The sequence below is a fragment of the Acanthopagrus latus genome, chromosome 8, assembly GCF_904848185.1.
Source record: "Acanthopagrus latus isolate v.2019 chromosome 8, fAcaLat1.1, whole genome shotgun sequence".
Lineage (NCBI taxonomy): Eukaryota > Metazoa > Chordata > Actinopteri > Spariformes > Sparidae > Acanthopagrus > Acanthopagrus latus.
In genome coordinates, this window is record NC_051046.1 from 19,236,865 (window position 1) to 19,259,446 (window position 22,582).

Sequence of the window (22,582 nt, forward strand, 5' to 3'; positions counted from 1 at the left end):
AGTGGCTTCAATATTTCCTATAAGAACAGTAAAACCTGTGCTGTCTTGCAATATCACCAACAATAAGAACTGATTTTAGGTAAATACTATATGTATTAATGGACAAATCATTTTTGAATGGTCTTTTCGTGTAATCACCGGCATCATGCAGAAGCCATGAGTCACTGTTTTGAGATCCAAAACATGGGGGTTATAGAAAAATAACAGTTAATCAGATTAATGAATTTGGACAAGTGAATCATTTCAATTTATGATAAAATACAGATGAGGCTGGATAATGTTCATGCCCAACTGAATGATTCTGCCCCTTTGCAGAGAGCAAGACAGCCCAGTTTTTTTCTGTTCAGATCATGCTCCTTCATATTCGCATCACTTCAACCACTGGGTCTGAGCGAACAATGCTGAGAAGAGTCTGATGAGTGGCTGTGCACGAACGTACCAAAAAAAAAAATAAAAAGAGAAGAAAAGCAAACCAGAGAACAAAAGACAGTCTTCAAAGGAAACATCTGAAGGCATTGCACAATTCCAAGATTGATCAGTGAGATTTTTAAGGCAAAAAAGTTGTCTAAAATAACATAAAGATGTTATATTACTATTTTTTTTTTTTTAAACCCACTGGTTTATCTCTGTTAGAAAAAAAAACACACATGCAAACTTAATGCATGCTATAAAAAAAACCATCGGAATAAAACAGGATATTCATCACGAGCATTCGATTAAACCACTTTGTTAATATTATAAGGTACAGTAAACACCTTTCATGTTGTATGTGTGAAGATTACGTGGGCGTTCATATGGCCATGCTGACACGGTATCGCCTTGGCAGACTGACACAGATGCAGCGATGAGCGGTGGAGGCAGCGAGGTGTAAGCCTACTTCACCGCAGCTTGTTTGTCCACCGTTAGCGCAAAGGGGGTTGTTTTCCCGCCGTGCAATCTCCTACACAATAAATGCTTTTGATTGTCACTCCTACACTGACACAGCCTCAGAGGAACAGTGATTTCACACATTGCAGCCGCACGTGACAAACACATCGGTATTATGGTAATACTTCGAATTCCACTGGGGTCCTACGCAAACAGCGCTTCATGTCCTCAGGGCAAATCCATGCGTGCCAAAGAAAATAAACACACGCTGTCACATTTATACTGTGCATCATAGAATAATATGGTAGTCATGTGGTTGGATGAAGTACATCTAATGATGTCTGTTAAACCCCTCCCCTGAGCAGCGAGCATCCAATCATAGCCTACCAATCATAAAAGTGAGTCAGAACAGCCAAGCTTTGAACTTCTCCACATCAAGTGTAGTGCAATTGATACGCTGATTGATTTTGTAGGAGTGGTGTCTTTTTTTGAGCCTTTCCCAATGAATTAACCAGTGAAAACGTGCAAGAACGGTGTAAATTTGGTGTTGATAAATCCCAAGTGGCTAAATGAGACTGCAGAGGTGGTCAAGGACATTAAATGTGATTACTAGGAACAGGGTTTTGTTACAGCCAAATAAGAGTCTGATCCTACATTTTTCATTATCATACCTATGGCATTTACTATGCCTCCACTTCAATACAATACCAGTGCTGTTTCTTTATTTCCATGTCAGCTACGTGCATCATCAACTGGTAAAAATGCTAACTTTTTTACTAACTACTAGCTTTAGCCCTAGCATTGTATCATGCATGAAGAAAGTGCACATAGAAGACCACTTTCACAAGCTTCCTCTTTGAAAACAACTTGTGGAGCATAGCTAAATTAGCTAGCTAAAGCTGATAGTGACAGTTTTCAAGTTGTGTGAGAACGTAAAGCTTGACAGGCCGGTCAGGGTTTAGAAAACAGTTATTTTGGTTTTTCATCATGATCTGACTAAGAATGTTTTTGGTCCCATTCGTTTAAATGCCAACTTGTTTTTGAACCTGAAAATTGTATATGCGATTGTAAAAAAAATGCGCACAGCTTGAGCTCCGGGACCTGAAAATGTGATCACAGGACGGAAGCGGTTGAAAAAAAAGCTTCTAAAGCTGCTGATACTGAGATAAACATCACGTCTCTGAAACCACTGTTTCTCTGAGCAAACAAGCGGGAAAAACCTGCCATCTTCACTCAACCCTCGCCTTGTTATGTAAGTGTCATGCATGTTTCATACACAAATACATGTACTGGATGTACAGTATAAATGAGAGTGTGGGTGTGGGATGAAGTTGACATTATGTCATGATAAATAAATGAAAGGCCCTGCCTTGTGTTTCAGCAGGAGAGTCACAGAGTCCCGGCAGTTTGCTGCAAGTCAACTCTCCAGAAAACCAACAGTATATACAGAATATATATACATATACATATAAAAAAGACTGTTCCTGCCTGATCTGGTCTGATTTGATCCAGTTTGGTGTTGCTCCAGTCCAATACCAGACTTGAGACCTGTGCTACATTGTGCAATTCAACATCCCCACTGTTGTACGGGGTCCCCCCCCCAAAAAAACAACAACACAGAACAGTACAAAATCTATCAGACCACCTGTCCCCAGACCGAGGGACCCTATTCAGTCAAACTGAAGGACCAGTTCTGCATGAATGAGTCCGAGACGCTACACTTAATATGTCGAATTTGGCAGAACAATGTTGCTACGGAGTATAACGGATCAGCAGGTCTACTTCTAACATCTTGCACTCATGAAACCTACATTAATATCTAACCACTCGCTTATAAAAAAATACAGGCCTGTCATTCATGATTTAAATATGAATAACTTACGTATAAACATGAATAAGGCCTGTTAGTCATGATTTAAATATGATTACAGGCCTCAGTATAAAATGTAATACGTTATATCAGCAGTAAAGAAGCAGCATTACACATACAGTAGATTTGACCAATACACAAAGAGGCAAACATTTGTACAGTGTATAAATATCTAAGATGTTTTACAAGCAGTCTATGATTAGGCGTTCATCAGCCAAGCAGTATATGATGATTTTTGAGGCGCAAGTTTAGAAAAAAGATGTAAACCTCCTTGTAGAATGATTCCTTGACTGAATAGGGCCCAAAAAGTACTGATAGCATCTACAGTTTGTAGTACACAGACACAGTAAAATGTATAAACGCAGTTCTTCACACATTTACATGAGTTAAAAGGGGCCTCTGGATACAGTGGCTGAGTTTGTGCTTTGTGTTAAGTAATCATTTACACATTACTGGTCAGAACAGCAGGGTTGCATTTGAGTTTCACCCTCAAACTTGGCTAAAAGTGACAAGAAGTGCAATTACCTGTTCTGGGTTTGAGTATTTCCCCATTTTTAAAGGACTACTCCTGAAAAACTAAGTATATTAATATTTAACTATGCACCACCTGCAGGCTCTGGAAAGTTTGTAACTTGCTCTTTTGCAGAGAACAGAAACTATGTAAAGCCTGGACTCACAGCAGTTACAATGGATTCCAGTGGTGACCCAGTTTCCAACGTGTCCACTGAAAGTTTCTGGAGCAACACACGAAGAAAAAAAAACAAAAAACAGCTAACAGCTATTTTTGTGAGAACGACGCTTATATGACAAAGAAGAACTGTATGCTGTGGCAGATTTTCATGCTTTTTTTTTTTTTCACCATGAAACTGGGTTGTTATTAACCGTTAATCAGACTTCATTTCCATTTTGTTTCCAATTCATTATTCACAAAAACTGAGCTAATCTGCCTCATCAGGACTGTGTGGGTTTGATTGACAGTGCTGGCGAGACAAACATCGACAAAACTCTCATCACATTTGGATTAAAATGCTGCAAAACAAAATTTAAAAAAAAACTAAAAACCTCTCAGGTGAAATTATGATATCTGCTCAGATTCAAAGATAGCTGTGATAGTTTGGCCCCATTGGACTTCATTCTCAGGGCATTAAACTAGACTCACAATAGCCTGTACAACTGTGTCCATGTCATCCATGTATGCAGCCAATTACATCATTTTTCTGTATTTGTGTTTTTCATTGTTTTTCGGCTCTTCCACAGGAAAATCGGCCCTGTCGCCAGGATATCATGTTGGCAGTCAATGTTTCTGCAAACCACTGATACATTCATGTTTGTAGGTGTCATAAGCTACGTACCATATTGTAAGTGACCCAACTTTTTACTTGACTGGGGACATGGAGGTGATGGTGGTGGGGTTTTGGGCGAGACAGCTGCCAAGCTAGTGAACACAATTCGAGACTGTGTTTCAACATGTTGTAAGTGACACACTGTTGGATATTTTAAGGGCGACCTTTGGAGAATTCCCAGCGATGTTTGCAACGACAGAAAAATAAACATTTCTCTTGGGAAGCCTGGATCCAGTGTTTGTGCCAACAAAAGCAGGTGTTTTTAAACAAGACCTCAGGGCTTCTCCAAGCATGTTTTCTGGCTACCTAAATAGGCGTTTATGATCCTTTAAAAAGAAATGAAAAGTAAAAAATGAAAAATTACAACATAAAGAAAAGTGAGGGTTCAAGATTTCACTGGTTTGCAGAAACGTACATTGCAGGGTTCCAGGGTGCAACTTTTTTGGTCACACATATGCCCCAAAAAAAAAAAAAAAAAAAATTGCAACTAAACATTTGAATTGGTTGCAAATAATGTATAGAAATATGTTTTATCAAACACCAACTGGATGTGTATTTGCATATAAACATATTTTCTGTAGATTATTGTGTACACACTCTCTATGAGTTTATGGTTTTTATAATAATATTTGAGGTTGATGATTTATTTGAATTTGTCAAGCAACAGCACTTGAGGTTAATGCAATTTCTTGCTGCATGTGCTGTGATTCAAAATAATAATCGTTTGATAACTGTTAACCTAATGTGTTAAAAAATGATTAGTGTATTACTGGGTGGACCTAAATGACAAAGTTAGAGGCACCAGTGTAAAAAGTCAGCGTGGAGCCCTACATCACCGACATGTATTCTGGCAATTGGTTTTGGGAAAATCACACCGTTGTTCTTAATCCCAGTCAGATGGACATGGTTGTTTCTCATCTGGGAAGAAACCGTCAGTGAGCACAACACATAGAGACCTATTTCAATTGCTGTAAAAAAAAAAAAAAAAAAAAAGAGGTCAGCCGAGTAGCCGAGTAAACAGGGAAGTTGCCTCTGGAATCCATCCTGACTGACATGAATCTAAGACGAGATCAGAAAGTCGTCTGAGCCACTTTTCAATCCTTCAGGAAGTGAGAGTTTGATGCTGTAAACAGTTGTTTCTGTCGACTATTCCTTTAATTCCTCACGATTAACTAAATGCTACTAAACCTTAGGGGTTGCTGATTATAACTGGCTTTTGCTGCAGCTTTAAAATGCTGTAAGATAACACGCAGCTGCTAAAAGAAAAAGCATCTCTGCGTTCTGACCTGTTGGTTCACTGTCCATCCGTGCACATATTCACAGTATGTTCCTAACATGAACGTGTGAGTCACCTGATCTGATAGCTACCAAAGTGCTATAATTCTCAGTCTAAAGTCTGGCAAATATCTGAAGAATACTTAGTGAGAAAGGTAAAACTGTGAGCTTACCAAAAATCACTGAAACGCCGACATTTTAAACAACCTTTTTTTTTTTGGCAATACTGAACAAAGTGAGAGGTAGAGAGACGTAAAACAAACCAAATAAATAAATAATAATAATAATGCTGTGAAGTATGTTGTTTCATGAAAATAAGGACACGGCACAACACACAGTCAGGTTCGGTAGTAGGATACGTGTTTTTGACTTCTGGGCTTGGAGATCCACATTTCCAGAACCCACGGTGGACACGGTGCCTGTGAATGTTTTCCGACAAAAAAAAAGAGTAAGGCTGGTTCAAGTCCCTGCTGCATTTCATGTGACCAGACTCCCAGGGAGCACAGCTTCCTTTTGAGTCAAGGCAGGTGGACGGAGCAGACGGCGGAGGAGCGTGGGAAGATTTCAGGTAGGTGATGGGTTTGCTCTTAATGGAACATGGCAGTGGTGGTGGTGAGGCAGTGGGGGAGGGGGAGGGGGAGGGGGAGGTGGGGGGTTGTGTGGGAGGGACAAAGCCCTGAGTGCAAGACAACAGTGCATGCTTCTTTTAAACTAGCACATGCTCCATTTATTATTTTTTTGTTTTGTTTTTTTAAGAAAACACACTCTGTAATGAAGAATGTGGCACTAGGGCCTAAACTTTTTTTTTTTTTTTTTGTACAAAGTCACAACCTCCAGTTTCTGCAGCCGAAAAAGTAGGAATCTGAAAGGTTTTTTCACATTGATCGGTATAAATTGAAAAAGATTCTCAGCTCCAGTCCCCGTCAATTTTTGTAAACATTTATCTATTGAGAGAGATGATATTTGTGAAGAGCGGAGGAAGTGGATATAGAAATAGCAAACAGATGAACAGTGTTTCAAAAAAGGGCTTCTTGAGTTTGGACCCTTTTAGTCTGACAGCCGTGAGCGGTCAGTTTCTGCCCTGTTGCAGGGAGGTGATCTCGGACCACGACCCGTCAAAACCTCCACCTTAGTCCACTAAGGGAAGAGTCCCCTCTCCTAAACAGTGGAGAAGTCCCACTGTCTGCATCATGGCTCGCAGCCAAATGTTCTCGGAGTGCGACATGAGAGAGCTGGCGAAGTTCGCCGTGTGCTCAGAAGCTTCCAGTGAAGAGTAGGAAGTAGAAGAAGCAGAGGGAGGAGAGCAGAGACCAGTAGAGTTGACTGGCCAGCGTTGGAGGGAGACCTCAGCCTTTAGATTCGGCTTACCCGTCTCGTGAGGAGGGGGTGGATCGCCTGTGGTGGACAGGGGGTGTAAGGAGGTGGCAAGGGGCCTGGTTTGATCCCACGGGTCCTCATGTAGGACAAGAACTGGTCTGGGATTTCGGCAAGCACTTCCTTAGCCAGACGAGCCATGCTGAGGATGTGGTTTCCCCGCCGGTCGATGTAGTCTCTGAAAGGAACAAACTGTGGAGCAGAAACAAGGAGAGGAGATAAGATGAGATAAGAGGAGAGAGAGGTGGCAGGGAGGAAACTAAGAGAGGACAGAGGAGGAGATGAGAGAGGAGGAGAAGCAACAAGGCCATCAGAGAAGGGGAAAAAAAGGAGAGTAGAGCAAAGGTGATGTGAGGAGAAGAGAGGAAACAAGGAGAGGGAAAGAAGGAAAGGAAACCAGGAGAGCAGAGGGGAGCAAACAAGGCCATAATATATGAGAAGACAAGGCAAGGAAGGGAAATGAGATGAGAGGATACAAGGTAAAGGAGAGGAAACAAGGCCATTAGTGAAAAAGAAACGGAGATGAGAGGAGAAGAAAGCAGACAGGTAGAGGAAAGGAAAGGAGAGGAAACAAGGAGAGGAGAGGTGAGGTGAGGTGAGGTGAGGTGAGGTGAGGAGAGGAAATTGTGGGAATGAAAGAAACAAATGAATAAGTTCAGGAGAAGAGAAGGAAGGAGGCTTGGATAAAGAATCGAAAATGAGCGGAGAAAAGAGATGTCAGATAAAACATCAGAGGAGAGGCGGTAAAAGAAAGGCACAGAGTGAAGAGAACAGAGAGGAAAAGGTGAAAACTGTTTAGAGGAGCGAGACGGAGGGAAGGAGACAGAAAAAATGGCAGACGGAACAAGAGCACAGCAGAGGGTAAGGCACCGTGACCTTTTCCCATTAATCATAAATCCTGCAGTCCTCCGAGGACTTTGTGCTGAGCGAACAGTCTCACAGTCAGTCAGCCGTGTCCGTACCTGAACGATGTCCCTCTCGGCATATCGTCCTTGGGATGAGATCCTCTCCTCGTCCCCGTCCAGCTCGATCATTTCTGAGGAGGGGAGCACATCAGTCACACCGTGTCAGGAGACTCAGGCCGCCATGTCAAAGCCGACATGACACTCAGTTTGTGTGTTTTAATCTCCTGAAGCTGTCAGCGTGCCACTGGCTTACATCTCCTTGGAGTGTTGGTTTGCAAAACGCGGCACGAGTACACAGAATTTGCGTCGCCGAGCGAGAAGCCATCGGGCTGTGAGTTGCACACCACTGTGCACATGGGGCAAACATGCAAGGATATGTGTGAGCAAAGCCAGCGATGTGCACCACGGGGACATCATGCAACCGTGCACTCCGGCTTCATGAGCGTGATAATCGTTGAATCCCGTTGACTTTGCAGGCTAATTGCTCATTTTGAGTGAGCTTGTTTTTACAGAGGACGCTGCTCCGTGAATTGTAAACATGAGAGAGGTGAGAAATGTGGCCAGCTTCCATTAAAAAAAAATAAATAAATAAAAGAAACGCACCACCTCTGTCTGGTCTGACAAGTAAGAATTTTTTACATCCACTTGACCTCCGATTCAGTGGGGGAGCTGATGGAGGGGCATTAAGGGTAAGGAGAATGCAGGAGGGAAGAAAAGACGAGCTGCACGAGGGAGGACTGAACCATGTGGGAGGAGAGATAGGAAGCAGAACGAAGGCGAAAGGATTACTGCATGCAAATAGACACACGCATACACCTACACGCGTACACGCGTACACACGTACACAAAAGCATGCAAACACACACGCACGTGATCTTCACCATGCTTACCGTCAAATTCCGCTGGTCCAACCCCAACTATTATAATTGACATGGGCAGAGACGCGGCCTGTTCGGTGTGGAAGGAGACAGAATAAGCACATCAGAGGCGGGAAGAAGCCGTGTTTGTTCTTTTCACCATTTTGCTATCTTAAACGCCGCAGGCTGTCAGTGAAATACCCCTGCGAATTACTAACTGTAAGCTAACTGGCCACAGAAAGGCTGCTCAATGGCAAAATTCAGAGCCATTGTTAAGACAGACGGGGTTCAACCAATCCCATCTGCCCTCTGCAGCCGGTTTTCATAAAGCCCCCCCCGTCCGGCCGGTTCTGGAGTTTTCTAATTTCATGCATCTACAACTTTGTCTAAATCTCCCAAAGCTTGACAGCTTAAAAATGAATCCATTTACATCTTCCTCTGCCCTGAGCTGCAGCTGAACTGCTGCCCCACGTCGCAATATTGTTTATTAAATCTTAGCGGAGTGGGACAGCAAAGTACAGTTGGAGTGATGAATGATGAATGAAGGTTTTCAGTGTTTCATAACTTCCCCTGGTTATTAGGCCCAAATTGCTTGAGATATGAGAGGCATGGATCCTCCGCGGGCTAGTAAATAATTACTCTCAAATCTTACTTCACAATAACATTACATCACACGGGCATGGGGGGGTTTGAGGCAGCGAGCGCACAGGGCTGAAGACCCTATATATGAGCAAACGCTACACACATCGGCTCTGATTAGAAAGCAGTGTTATTAGAGCTTAACGCAGCAGCAGCAGCGGCGGGGACGGGGCGGGGGTGGGGGGTGACCCGCCGACTACCCCTCTTCTCTCATTAGCGAAGACGAGTGAAAGAGAGAGAGAGGAGGCACTAAGAGAGGAAGACGGCAGCCGATCGGCTTTTTATATTCTCTCTTTCATATCGTTTGTTGGTTCATTAGGATCTCCATGAGTGGTTCAATCACAGCCGGACCTCCAGGGGTCCTCGCATGTTTCACACTAAATTAACTGAATAAATATGAGCGTGACGTACACGGACTGCTGCTGTCCACTATGCTGTAAACCCCATTTGTTCATCCGCTGTGCGTTTACGGCTCGAAACGTCTCTGAAGTCTCGATGAACAGTAAAGGTGGAACAATAAAACACGCAGTTTGCCGGCCGAGAGGGTTAAAACTGGCACGTTACATTCACTATGGACTCCTTGGTCTGCGCCATGTCCGTGATCACGCCGTCAGAGATGATGAGCAGGATGAAGTACTGCGAGCCGTCCATCACTGCCGATGCATACCTGACATAAAGAGAGAGAGAGACGGTCAGATGAGAAGGCAGAAAGCCTGCACTCTTTTAAAGTTGTCATTAACTGACTTCAAACACGAGTTATAAGACATTCTGCGAGAACAGAAAAAAGATATTATTTGGTTGTATTTTGGAAAGTGTAACATCCAATGTTTTGTCCCTTGCGAGGGACAAAAAGCCAGGATAAGCCAGGACTTTGTGGCTTCAGCCTTGACCATTCTGTTTCTCTGTCTCAGTCAAGTTCATCAGCTTCATAATCAAACTGAACTCACTGGAGTTGTCTTGTAATGAATCCCTGTCTCAAACCACATCCGTTGTTGCTCCAATCATGTAATTATGTAATATCCAATATTTGCCTATTACCCCTCAGTGAACACTAAAAACAATCTTATCTTATTGAGGTCAAATAGTCCATTTACAGCGTAAGCAACAGTGCTGATAACTTTTTTATATATCAAGGATTTTAGTACATATCTGCCTTTTACTTTTATTCTGTTATTGGAATTACATTTTAGGTTTATGTATTCTACATGTAAACCCACAGGTGACAGATTTTATTTTGTTGTCAGCGTCCTGTCGCAGTGTCATGTCTTCATTATAATTAGCCAACAGCGAGTTGAAGCTCAGTAGTGAGGCCAACATAAAATGTTATGCTAGCCAAGAGTTTCCTCTCGAGGTCGGTGGGGATATTGTGATGGATGACACTTCCTAGTGCTTGGCAGAGCGAGCATTACTAACAGAGTATGATAACAAGTTACACACCAGCGTCGCTTCCAGGGTTTCAGAAGTGATTCCTAATGTGCGCTAAGAAATAATAATACATTTTAGTAGTTTTCAATCTAACGTCGTTAACCTAGCTCTTAATGAACGCACCCTGATGGCCCTTGCTTGCGTAGGTCACACAGAGGCATTAGCGTTAAATCGAGTCTCATAACCAGTTAAAGCTCCTTGTAGTATGTTTAATATCCAAACTTGATATTAAAATTCCATCTCTCAACAACCATCTCCACCAACTCTAAATTGCTTCCTCGGTCTGCTTGACGTACTGCTGGATCCATATTAGAGGTAAGATCTTTAGCCCGAGCCCGAGCCCGAGCCCGAGCCCGAGCCCGAGCCCGAGCCCGAGCCCGACCCGACCCGGCCCGAAATTCGGGTCGGGTCGGGCCTAAAATGTCAATCATTACGTTCGGGTCGGGTCGGGTCGGGCTCGGGCTTCTCTCTCGCTGACTTTTTTTTAAATAAATATATGTTTATAAAAATGTATACTAAAACGATGTGTGGATACTAAACTAAGGAATACTTGTTGTAAATAAATAATTTGGATAAAACAGAGAAGGCGGCGCTGTAAGGTAATTGCTATATAACTACTACTTAACAGGAGTCGCAGAGCAAGAGCACACTTTGCGCACGGCTTTGCGGACATTTCGTGAACGTAAAATACTATGGGATAAATTGAAATTTCGGGTTTGCTTCGGGCTCGGGCCTGCAAATCAAGTTAATTGGTCGGGCTCAGGCTGGGTCGGGCTTTAATGCCTGCGGGCCTGGGTCGGGTCGGGCTGGATTTTTTAGGCCCGATCTTACCTCTAATCCATATTCCATCCATAATGCACTTATCCTGATTGTTCACTCCGTAGTTTAACTATATTTGTCTGATTCTGCACAAACAAAAGCCAGAAGAAACCGTTATTACGGTGAGTAGTGCTGCTTCTGCTTTAAATAGACCGATATGATGCACACTTGGTTACAGTCAGGTCTATTTTTTATTTTTTTTCAGCTCTAAACTCTTGTAGCAGTTTATGTTTCTGCTACATAAATCGCTGTGACATGTCTGAGGCGATGTCACAGGACAATATTTTAAAAGTGTATGTTAAACCACGCTCTTACGCTCAAGCGGACAGACAATTATGAATCTGACATGACTCTGTGTCACTTCTCTCTTTTTTAGCCTCGTCTTTCCTGGGTTTCAGTCAGACGCGCCACAGAAGCGAGCGCTGAACAATGCAGCTATTCTCAGGCCGAGTGGGCGGGCGGCACTCGGAGAGAGAGAAAGAGAGGGAGATGGGATTTGAAAGCCGATGATGAAAGGTGGGAAAAGTGCTTGTTACAGTCAGTCTTGAGGATCCTGAGACGAGGTACAGACAAAGCAGAAGTCAGGTGCAGGTCGGGAGGTGCGACGCATTACTTTCCATCAGTGAATGTCTGTGTAAACTGGACAAGTGCAGCAGACAGTTTTCTGGCTGCATCTCTACTAGAAGTGTATATCATTTGCATTAAATATTTAACGCGGTGCAGGAGCAGCTTTTTGCATTTGGAATTTGTTGCTCTGATAAAAATTTAACTGCACTCGAGGGCCTATATGTCTCTTTTAATTCCAGTTTTAGTCTTGTGCCTGAGGGGATTCATTTACTGCGCACGTGTGAAATGGTGAGAGGTGTGACTTCTCCAGTTTTTCACCGCACCGTTTCTTCTTCTGTGGTTGAGGATTCTCTGTTTTATTCGTTATGCCTTTGTTGCCTTCTCCTGCGCTCTAAGGCAGCCCAGCGGCCATGATGCAGACTTGTTCCCTCCTGTTTGTGGTTGTTGCACGTGTCCAAACCACCACAGCAAGTATTTACTCCTCTTATGTGACTGGGCTATTAGCTTCTCAGGCGGCTATCAGCCCACACACATGGATGGAATTTCACAAAAGCCAACTGGTCCTATTGGAATGACTTCGGCAGAGCTGGAGATTGGGGGTGCTGTATTCCGTGACATTTGCGTGTTCGCCCGCCTACATGTTCCCACTGTGATTATAGTGGACCTACCTGGCCACATGGTTAATAACAGGGGAGAAGTGGGTGGGTCCGTAGAGACGCACAGATTTGAGACTCTGGTAATAGGCCTCCATCACCCCCTCGATCCCGCTGCAGTACGGATTCTGTGGATTACCGTTCTGCGCAAAAACAGGAAGACAAAAGACAATTACTTAAATGTTCATGTAAAATTGCAGGATCACTCTCAAATCATCCAGGGAGCCACTCAAAGGTGGCACTGCAACCTTTTAAAGACCTTGGGGTGTCTCAGCTTCTTGAGATACGCTTGCAAGAAGGTTGGATTGGATTTGTGTTTAAAGACGATGACAAGATACCCAAGATACCATAAACTGTTCCCTTTCTGACCTTGTTCTCATGGCAGCATGAGAAGAGCAAGACCGGTGAGAACAAGCTGACACTATACTGCATTTAATGAGCGGAGTTCTCATACCAGTCCTGTAATGAGATATTCACGGTATACCATAGAGAGAGCTTTCACTTTTTTTCTTTGATGAGTAAATAACTTTTTTTTTTTTTTTTTTTTTTAATTTAGTTGATTGTATTAATCATTCAGTTTGTGAAATTAAGATATTTGGTTTGCACAAAGGTATGAAGGATGTGTTTCCAAAATGCTTTGACAGACAAGCAAAACAACAGTCAAGCCAAACCCAATGAAGTCTAGTCTAAAAAGAGTTAAAACAAGAAGCTGAAACACAAAATGTGAAACACAAAATGTCAGCGTAAGTTATCACAAGCAAAAGGGATTAAAAGCAATGAAACAGGCACAAAAATTTAGAAAAATAATGCAGAGAAAGATAATACAAAAAAAAATACAATCAAGAAAGGACGATAAGAAGATGACACCTTATCACAGGGACTAAAATATACATAGATAAGAGCAGGTAAAAGAATGAAAGATTGGAAATGAATTAACAATAAAAAACAGAAGCAATAAGTGACGGTAAGAAAATAAAAGACATGACATTAGACATCTCACTCTGTGCTATTATTACAGGCTGACACACAGTGTGCACTTCTTGTACACTAAGATAAAATAAAAGACATTCAGTCTCATTCTGTTGTCTGTGAGTCTGATTATGCTTTTATGTAATTTCTAGAACTCTAAAACAAGCCGGCCTCATTTTACAAAGATCACACATGCTGCTCTCTTTCAGGACGATGCTGTTTGTCTGATGTATCCACGGCCACCTTTCTGCCCTACAACACCGGCTAACAGCTACATCATTGATTTAATGTCAGCCAGCTAATATTTAGAAAAATGTGACAAATATATTCAAGGGCGATTAGAATAACTTCGTAGCACACATTTTAACACTATGCATAAGAGTTAAAATGAAATTGAACACATCGTTTCAATTTATTCAGTGACAACTAACAAGCTAAAAAGAAATATGCAAGGACTGTGCCTCCCTGAAGGAGAAAACCAATATAACATATTTGTAGGTTTTATATCCCTTTATGGGAAAAAAGTCTGGGACGGAATTACATTTTACTTTCAAAAGGCGCATGCTTTGGCTCCAAATTACAGAATAACAGGATTACATGCACACCAACAGACATCAAAAATGCCCACCCTCAGGGCATAACATCAATTTTGCTGCAATATTATCAAAACATATTACCCAGTGTAAAATGCACCAGAGGGTTGCAAGCCCTTCAGGATTTAAAATCCAATCTCACATTAGAAATATTACAGATATTTTAAGGAAACGTTGAAAAGTTTAATTCTTCCGTTGTAGCACTTTGGTGAAGAATATCCTGGGGCGAGACATTTCACATTTTTAACTCTGCATGAGGAATCGATACCAGGCGAGGCGTTCTGGTAAAACCCACTGTAGTGAGACAGAGAGTGCTTCCAACAGACAGAATGTGATAATAATCTGCTGGCCTCCTGAGTGAGTTTGTGTTGGCAGAAGTTTTACAAAAGTTGCTGCAGTGTTTTATGTATCTCTGCAGATGCCACGTCCTTTGAAAAATGTTTAAACTACCGTCTGGTTGACTGGGTTTCCAATATCCAAAAGAAACTCACAAAGTAGCAAACAATACATTATTTAAGTGGGCCATATGTTTGGTGCTTTCTAATTATTTCAGTATGAAACCATCTTGACTGACAACGCTTGGTTGCCCATGAGCATGAACAGTGCACTTGAGACTGCTTTGCTTTGTAAATGGTGCTTGCATAATATCGTCAGATTCAGTGGTGGCTTCCTCCCGCTGCGGCTACACAGCTGCAGCCGTCCTCTTTAAGAGCTGACTGACTTAAATCCTTAATGGTTAGATTAATGCATATGTGCCTTGTCTCAAGGTTTGGCGCTTCTGGGGAGGCTGTTACCCAACGCTGAGCAGCTGTAATGGCTGTAAACGCCTCTGGAGCAACATCTGGAAGTGGCAGCAGACCAGGGAGCGTATTATGGATGGCTGAGGAGTGGTCAGTACGTCTGGAGCCCCGGAGCACTTGACATTGGCACAGCGGCATGGACGGATGGATGGGTGGGTGGAAGATGCAAGATGCAAACTGAGAAAGATGCACAGCTGAAGATTCTTTATCCTAGTGTATATATATATATATATATATATATATATATATATATATATATATATATAAACTAAAGTTGGCTTGTTTACAGGCACAAACCAACCATCTTATTTGGCTTCCATTAGCACAGTGTGCACAGGCTTGTTGGCAACATTTGTTCCTGTTTTTGGACAGCAGCATTCACCACCCACATGTACACGACTGCCTGTAATTGGTCATCTGTGAATAAAAGTGCCTGGTTGCTACATGTGTTTTGAGTTCACTTTCACAAAGTTTTTCTTTCATATAGTTATGGCATGACTTTATGTTCATATCTTGCCTTGAGAAACATAAAAGCAGTCTTTGCTCTAACTGTGATGGACAAGCTCCTCCGGCTGGCGAGAAGGCCATTAGAAGATTTATTCTCTGTGCCATATTCGACAGCAGTGGTGGAGCGAGCCAAATTCTTTCATACCGCCAGTCCTAATCATGATGTTGCTCAAAATTAGCACCACATTTCACATGAGCCCCACTCACTGCTTCATGTTCCAAAGGAAGTCTTTATCTCCATAAATCTAGCTCTGGTTTTACTGGACAGCTACTTTCCAATGATTGCACAGATTTTGGACCGACAACTATGATTTCCAGAGAATAATTTAGTTTGGTGATTCTCGAATAGCAGATCAAAGTTTTCAGTTATCCATTATTAAATATGCCCACATTTGATGGATGAATTGGCACAAAATTTGTGTAAAATGTCAGTTTTATTCTTCTGCCTTTGTTGCCCTTCAGACACATACTTCACCATCAGCAGGTCTTAACTGTAATTTGTTGAATACTGCGGTTTGTGACCAAGCACCTGAAAGAACAGTGAAATTCCCATCCAGCGCAGTCTCACAGCAAAGGCCTGGGTTCAAATAATCAATGTTGATTTGTTGAAGAAACTAGTTATTTCAAGCCAAAACATGACTTTTTGGTGCCTTTACTTTAAAAGTCTAACTGAAGGTTTCATACCTATGAACTTGACAATGGAATGACAACGTGCAGGTAGGAACGGCCGAACATGACACGGACAGGCCTGCGTGGCTTTGGTACCATCTTGTCCTATCACACTTACTTGCACTTCTCAGCACATTTTAGACGAAGCAACATTTTAATTCATCACATAAAATCATGCTGACCTAATTGTTTAGCTCACAGTCTAGTCAGTGCCTGCTTTTAGGAGACTTTTAGCAAATTGTTAGCACTGGACAAACAGTGACAAACTGTTTTTCTTGTTGGTTTTTTTTTTTTTTTTTGGAAATCAATCATGCGCTTTCCTTCAAAGTACCCACAAATGGATTAATGGAGGGACAAATGATTGGAAGATCTGTGCATGTACTGTACACAGACAGGTGGGTGTTTGATGGGGAACATGGTGCGAGAAAGAGGTCGTCTCCTCACCAGGGCAAACTCGTGAGAGACCCGTCCGTCTGGTGGAAGCTTGGCACCAAAGCCCAGCGCAGGAAACATCTTGTCGCTGTCGTAGTCCTGGATGATCTCTCCGACAGCCCGCAGCGCCATGGCGTAGTCATTCAGCTGGTATGGGCTCATGTAATGGAGCGAGGTGGGCTGGGACGGGTTGCCTGGGACCCGAATGGTTCAACACAGTAAAACACACATCAGCATCAAACTGTAATTACGCCCGCTCCCCCCTGGGCTGTGAGTCATATTAAAATAAAAAAGGTGGGGAGTGGATGGAAGAGGGTTAAAACGCAGACTGGAGTTTTAGTTACACAAACATTCCCCCCAGGCACAGCTGCACTGGAGACAGAAATAATCTCACTGGTTGCCTTAAAACCTCAGCGGGCGGTGTGAGGAACCTCAATATTACAGCACAGAGTGGCAACATCAGCTACTATGCTAATAAAACGATGAGCGACAGTGAGCTGCTGACCTACTAAGTGCAGATCAATGATGCAGCATCATATGAATAAAACTACCGATTTGGAAATCAGTCCTCCTCTTTCCTGTCCATAAATGCATGAAGCTGCTTGTCATAAATAAAATACAAACGAGGAATGATAAAAATGGTAAAAATAAATACGTCGAAGTAGTTTCGATGGACCATTTAAATTTTCTTTCTTTTTCTCTTTTCTTTTTCTCAATTTTGAAAGGTCCTGTAGACTGAATTACTCAGTTTGCGCCATTAAAACGCAATATTGCATTAAAGATATTTCTGTTTTCGCACAAGCTCCTCATCTGCCATGCCGCCTCAGGGTTACTTTTTAACCTGTTACCCTACTCGGATCACTGCTCTTGTTGTCACCCATTCATTTTGCAATTCAAGCAACCCATTGTTTCACTACATTTTCAAATAAGAAATAACTGGCTGTTAAATATCACCATATTTCCCTGTTCTTTTTGTTGTCACAAGAAAAAACAAGATGGTAGGAGCAGAGAGGGCAGCATCTGTTTCATTGTTCCATGTATTAACATCGCATGTATTAACATGATGTTGTTACGATTGTTAGCAGTCAAAAGGCTGAGCTGTAGCTGGCTGTCAGTACCCTCCAATTCTGTTTCCTTTCAGAGACTAATTCGACCCTTTTCATCTCAGCAAACAAATGACATGTTTGCTATGAAGAACCCATTCACTTGTGCATGTTGATATCAAACATAACAGATTAATGGAGCTGGGATATTATGTTTGTCATTCCTGTTATGATTAGCCTTCAAAGTGCCAGATTATGGGTCGTAATACAAGCAGCAACGTGCACAAAGAATCGAAAAAGGGGTTTTCCACTTTTGGTAATGCAAATGCACAGACCTTGTACATTTAGTTACCGTTCTCAGTAGCTAACACTGTAACACAAGTCACATTTTAGTGGCAGTAAAGCAACCCCACGCTGCTCACATTGCATTATATACAATAAGCCACCCAAGGAAAAGCCATGTGAAGTTATTTGTTAAAAAAAAATCTGGCTGGCAAAATCACAACATTCACATATGCAGATCTGCCACTCAGTTTGGAAAGTTGGAACCAAAAGCAAGAGGACATTAAATGGATCATTTCAAATAGTCAACTGTGAACTCCTTCAAGATCAATCAAGAATTGAAATAGTCAGAACGTCCTGCTAGTTCTGCTTCGCGTAGATCTGTATGGGTTGGACATATGTAGCTTCACGAGATTTGTCCGTGGATTGACACATATTCAGGATTTCCAGCAGGAGGATGGCTTATGTTGGACTGAATCAGAATGAACTACGGCTCCCATCTCTAGCACGTCAGCCAGTGAAACAGTGTGGCTCATTTATGTGTTTTTAATGTTATTTTGAACAACAACGGCGCTCTGGGGCACAGAGAGATGAGATATATCAGGCTTCACAGACACAGACAACACAATAAAGCAGCTTCCGGTCCTGCCGTGTTTTTGCTTTATTATAATGAAAACACAACATCACCAGCCTGGATTTTTTAATATGCCATAAATGTTAATGGGGTGCTTAGTGGGGTATTACAAAAGCAAGGAGGCAGCCTTTATACGCTGACACAACTTGCATTAAAAGTTTTGCAAATATGAGCAACTGGGGCTCGGAGAACAACTTCCGCTTGGTCCCAACTGCCAACAACAACCAGAAGTAATGGAATTACATGCATAATATCACTATTACTTCCGCCACTCTCAAATGGTGAAATGTGGGACACTGATTTGATCGCGGTAAAGTGAGCCAGTCATCTCTCCTGTGACACAATGATGTCTCCAAAATTGTATTACATACATTAGCTGAAATGAGAGCATCACTCATATGTGACAGAGTCCTCCGCGCAGAATTGCTCATTTTGTTTGTTTCTCGTTAAACTGTTGCTGCTGAAAAATGCACAGCAGTTCACCTGTGGGGCTTCATAAACATGGACAACATGGTGAATTGGAAATGTGATTTTAGAAAATGTGGGTGTGATGACTCTCTGTCTACACACTGAGAAAACAAACTGTACAAATTGCGGTTAATAAAGAACATCAAACTGAGCTTGGACGGCTAATGTTAATATAACTGTCCAACTTTTCAGCTGTTTTGCCCTTTTAAGCGTCACTAGATGAGTAAATTAAAATTGGCCTGGAGGAGTTCACATCAAATGAAGATCTGAGTGCTAACCACCAAAGTTTTATCTGTCTGATACACTTAAGGGATTGGTTTGATAAGAGCGAGGCTTTAAAGCACTTACCATTTGATGCTGTGAAATCAATTGCCACTGTGAAATTAATCTGCGTCCTACAAGAGAAGATAAATCACATCAGGAGTAACGTGGAATCATCAATCAGGCCAGATTATACCACAGCATGTTTCAAAGCATGCAGCAGCGGGCAATTAAGCAGCGGGCTATCTGCAGCTGTTTGTCTTAATATTGGAGTTAGAGGATAAACACGGTGCAGTAATCCTCCCAGCAGAGTCCGCACTACATCACAAGTGCAAGTGAGTGTGGACGTAATGATGCAAGCAATGCTGCTGCTGCCATTTACTGCGAACTTACCCGCCTCGGATGTAGTCCAGGAAGGAGAGCTCGGTGTCCACCAGGCAGGACAGCAGGGTGACCTGAGAGGCGGCCAAGAAGAAGTCTGTTAATGATTCTCAGATTACACCAATCAATCAATCAATCAATCAATCAATCAATCAATCAATCAATCAATCAATCAATCAATCAATCAATCAAATTATCAACCGACCCATAAATCGATCAAACCTTTAAAACAAATCAAAATAATAAAATGATAATGAAGAAGATATAATACAATATTGTACGTAAAAGTTGAAAAAAAAATGTTAATATAACTGAACAGAACAGAAAATAAAGAAAAAAATCTATATGAAATACAGTAAAAAAAGAATATATACATAAAGAATATATATAAATCAAAATAAGTAGATACACTGACACTTTTTGACAATACATAAAAGACATAATGTGTTAATATTTCCAGCTCCTCTCATCTCAATAATCACGTTTCTAAAGTCAGTGGTCAGAGTGTTTCATCTCTCTTCAACATGACGTTCTGAGCCTCGTTCTTTGTTTTGCTTCTTGTTCTCAAGTTCATCCGATTAATTACAAACTCAATTGCATTTACGATACAAACTCATTAGACACCCGCACGTCTACGAGGCTAAACTAGAGTGACACAATTCTAATGACTCCTATTCAGAGCCCAAACTTGCTGTTGGGCATCCGTTACCTTCAAGTTCCAATCGTTGCAGCAGACTTAGTTATAGATGAACAAATTGTTGACTCACCGTCCCTGAGTTAAGGTACTTTTTCTTCTTCTTTCCTTTTTTCTTTGGATTTAGCACCTGTGGAGGAAACAGAAGATTGATCTATTGTGTCTCAGTTAGCTGTGGGTGAAACGACGAGAGAGAGAGAGAGAGAGAGATCCTGACTTATTTCTCCTTGTTCTTCAATCCACCAAGACTCTATTCAGCAGAATACAATTAAATAGAATTTCAGAATACACCATTATTCTGTTTAATACAGAAATGAGTTTCCCTGTTTGCAATATTATAGTCCCTGCTTCAAACGAAGTCTGACTTTAGTTAAATCACTTCAAGCGGCTCTTAGAAATTGCTCATCCTGTCATTCAAACTGATATTTCTATTTTTTTATGATGTTACTTCTGATCAAGGGGATATTTCTAAGGTTCTGAGATTTTCAAACTAATAACACTCCAACCTCACCGAACGCGACCAGCGCCCAGAGGTTTTTTTACACTATGGGTGATGACACAAATGCTCCATCAGTGTTTGCCTACGATCTGTTCCTCAGATGTGTCAGGGTCAGCATTTGTGCTGAAAAATGATAAGGGGCCTCTGCAGATAGAAAAATTCAGAGAAAACGTAGACATCACATGCTACATTACACCCTGCTCTTCCTGCCCCTACAGAAGGTGATTCACGTTCTGCTTCATCAGCACCTTTACTGACTTTTGACCTTCTGTGATTCATGTTTTTCTTACATGCAGTTTCGAGGTTAATGGGGCTGTCAGTGAGTCTTAGAAGACGAAGCAGATGTCACTATTTCAAGGAACTGGTGCAAGATTAACAGCATATACTGTACGTCATGTATTTCACATATGAAGTACAGCATCCTGTTGAATAATCACTGGACTCAGTGTATAACTGTTGACAAATTCCTCCATGTGTAATGACTTGAGTTTTTTTTCACAATTAACGTTTTTATGGACACCCTCCAAATCAATAAAAACCTGCTGAATACGTATGAGGTGGTGAAGCATTCCCAATGGAGAGAAACAGCACTCAAGCTGGATCAAACCGGCTGACCTTGAGTTCATTAGAAATACATTTAAAGTCCGGTGGAGCATCACTTTGAGTACGTGTGAGTCGATGTTTTAGATGAAGCGATCAAGGTGAATCACCATGGGAATTTCTGTAAGACGTGGATCAGTCCTTCGCAAAGATCCGAATTTAGTCTCACTCAAGGTCTATGTTGCTGTCATTCATCTCCACGGACAAACAAACACAAGGAACACTGGAGGATCAACGTATATCCTCGTGTATGCACTTCAGTACATGGGCATGCTAACAGTTCAAGTTGCGCTGACCTTTTGTGAGCTTAGCCAGTTCTTGTATGGTATGGGTTGTAAGTACTGCACAATAAGACGTGATCATATATCACGCCAAAAAAAAAAATGTTTGTTGAGTATTTAGATGCAGCTACGTAGGTTGAATATTTATCGCTGCCTAAAAGGATCCTAAAAGGATAAATACGTTGCACTAACTGCATCTTCCTCTGTCAGAATTTCAATATATGACGTTGTTCACTTAAATTTAACTCTCCTTAAGGACTTGGAGGATAAAGAGCAAGTGGAAGAACAAGTGTGTGTGTGTGAAGAATATCACCTCATAGATGTGGAACTGTGACTGGCTTCTGGACATTTCTCTGTAGCTGGTGCTGAACTCGCCGATAAAGTCGTGGCTGTAAAAAACGAACACACAGTCACATTTCTCCTTCCGACTGAAGAACTTGCAGCGGTGAAGCAGTGCGAACAGAAAAGAGAAGAACAGATTTGATTCATGTCTTTGCAGCGTATTCGCATTGTCTTTAAAGTCTTCTGCGAGGCCCAGGAGAAATCAGGAGTGTCACTATCAAGCTCCGCTGTAGCCGGAGGCGTGGGCGTAGCCACCATTTTCATAATTTCACGGAGATAATCGGGCACATTTGGACATGGGAGCTCAGGGCAAAATGCCCTTGAAATGTCAGAAACAGCCTGTGAAATCACCAATGAGGGCGCAAACTGTGGCCCTGAATGCTGGAAATTCACTCACTTCAGAAGATAAACACTATCTTTATCCCCCGACTGACTCCATTAAGTTATTGTCATAGAGTCAGTCGGGGGATAAAGATAGTCAAGAGACTATTCAAGCAGCATTAATAGTTAATGTATATTTAAAGCACTATGGA

General features: G+C 41.9%; 1 protein-coding gene across 5 annotated transcripts in view; it reads right to left on the reverse strand.

Annotated features, from left to right (window-relative positions):
* Positions 1 to 6,127: 6,127 nt before the first annotated feature.
* LOC119025062 (copine-8-like) overlaps positions 6,128 to 22,582 on the reverse strand; it is a 63,827-nt gene continuing 47,372 nt past the window's right edge. For 3 of the 5 annotated variants that reach the window (XM_037108373.1, XM_037108374.1, XM_037108375.1), the window contains 10 exons: positions 22,021 to 22,096; positions 20,401 to 20,457; positions 19,646 to 19,707; positions 19,340 to 19,386; positions 16,577 to 16,758; positions 12,610 to 12,737; positions 9,695 to 9,797; positions 8,525 to 8,582; positions 7,692 to 7,765; positions 6,128 to 6,921 (listed from right to left, as the gene is read on the reverse strand). In XM_037108373.1, coding sequence (XP_036964268.1) covers positions 6,709 to 6,921; positions 7,692 to 7,765; positions 8,525 to 8,582; positions 9,695 to 9,797; positions 12,610 to 12,737; positions 16,577 to 16,758; positions 19,340 to 19,386; positions 19,646 to 19,707; positions 20,401 to 20,457; positions 22,021 to 22,096 — 1,000 coding nt within the window. In that variant the 3' untranslated portion in view covers positions 6,128 to 6,708. Of the gene's footprint in view, positions 6,922 to 7,691; positions 7,766 to 8,524; positions 8,583 to 9,694; positions 9,798 to 12,609; positions 12,738 to 16,576; positions 16,759 to 18,894; positions 18,900 to 19,006; positions 19,015 to 19,339; positions 19,387 to 19,645; positions 19,708 to 20,400; positions 20,458 to 22,020; positions 22,097 to 22,582 lie in introns of those variants that run through there. The other 2 variants (XM_037108376.1, XM_037108372.1) reach the window with 2 other exon arrangements.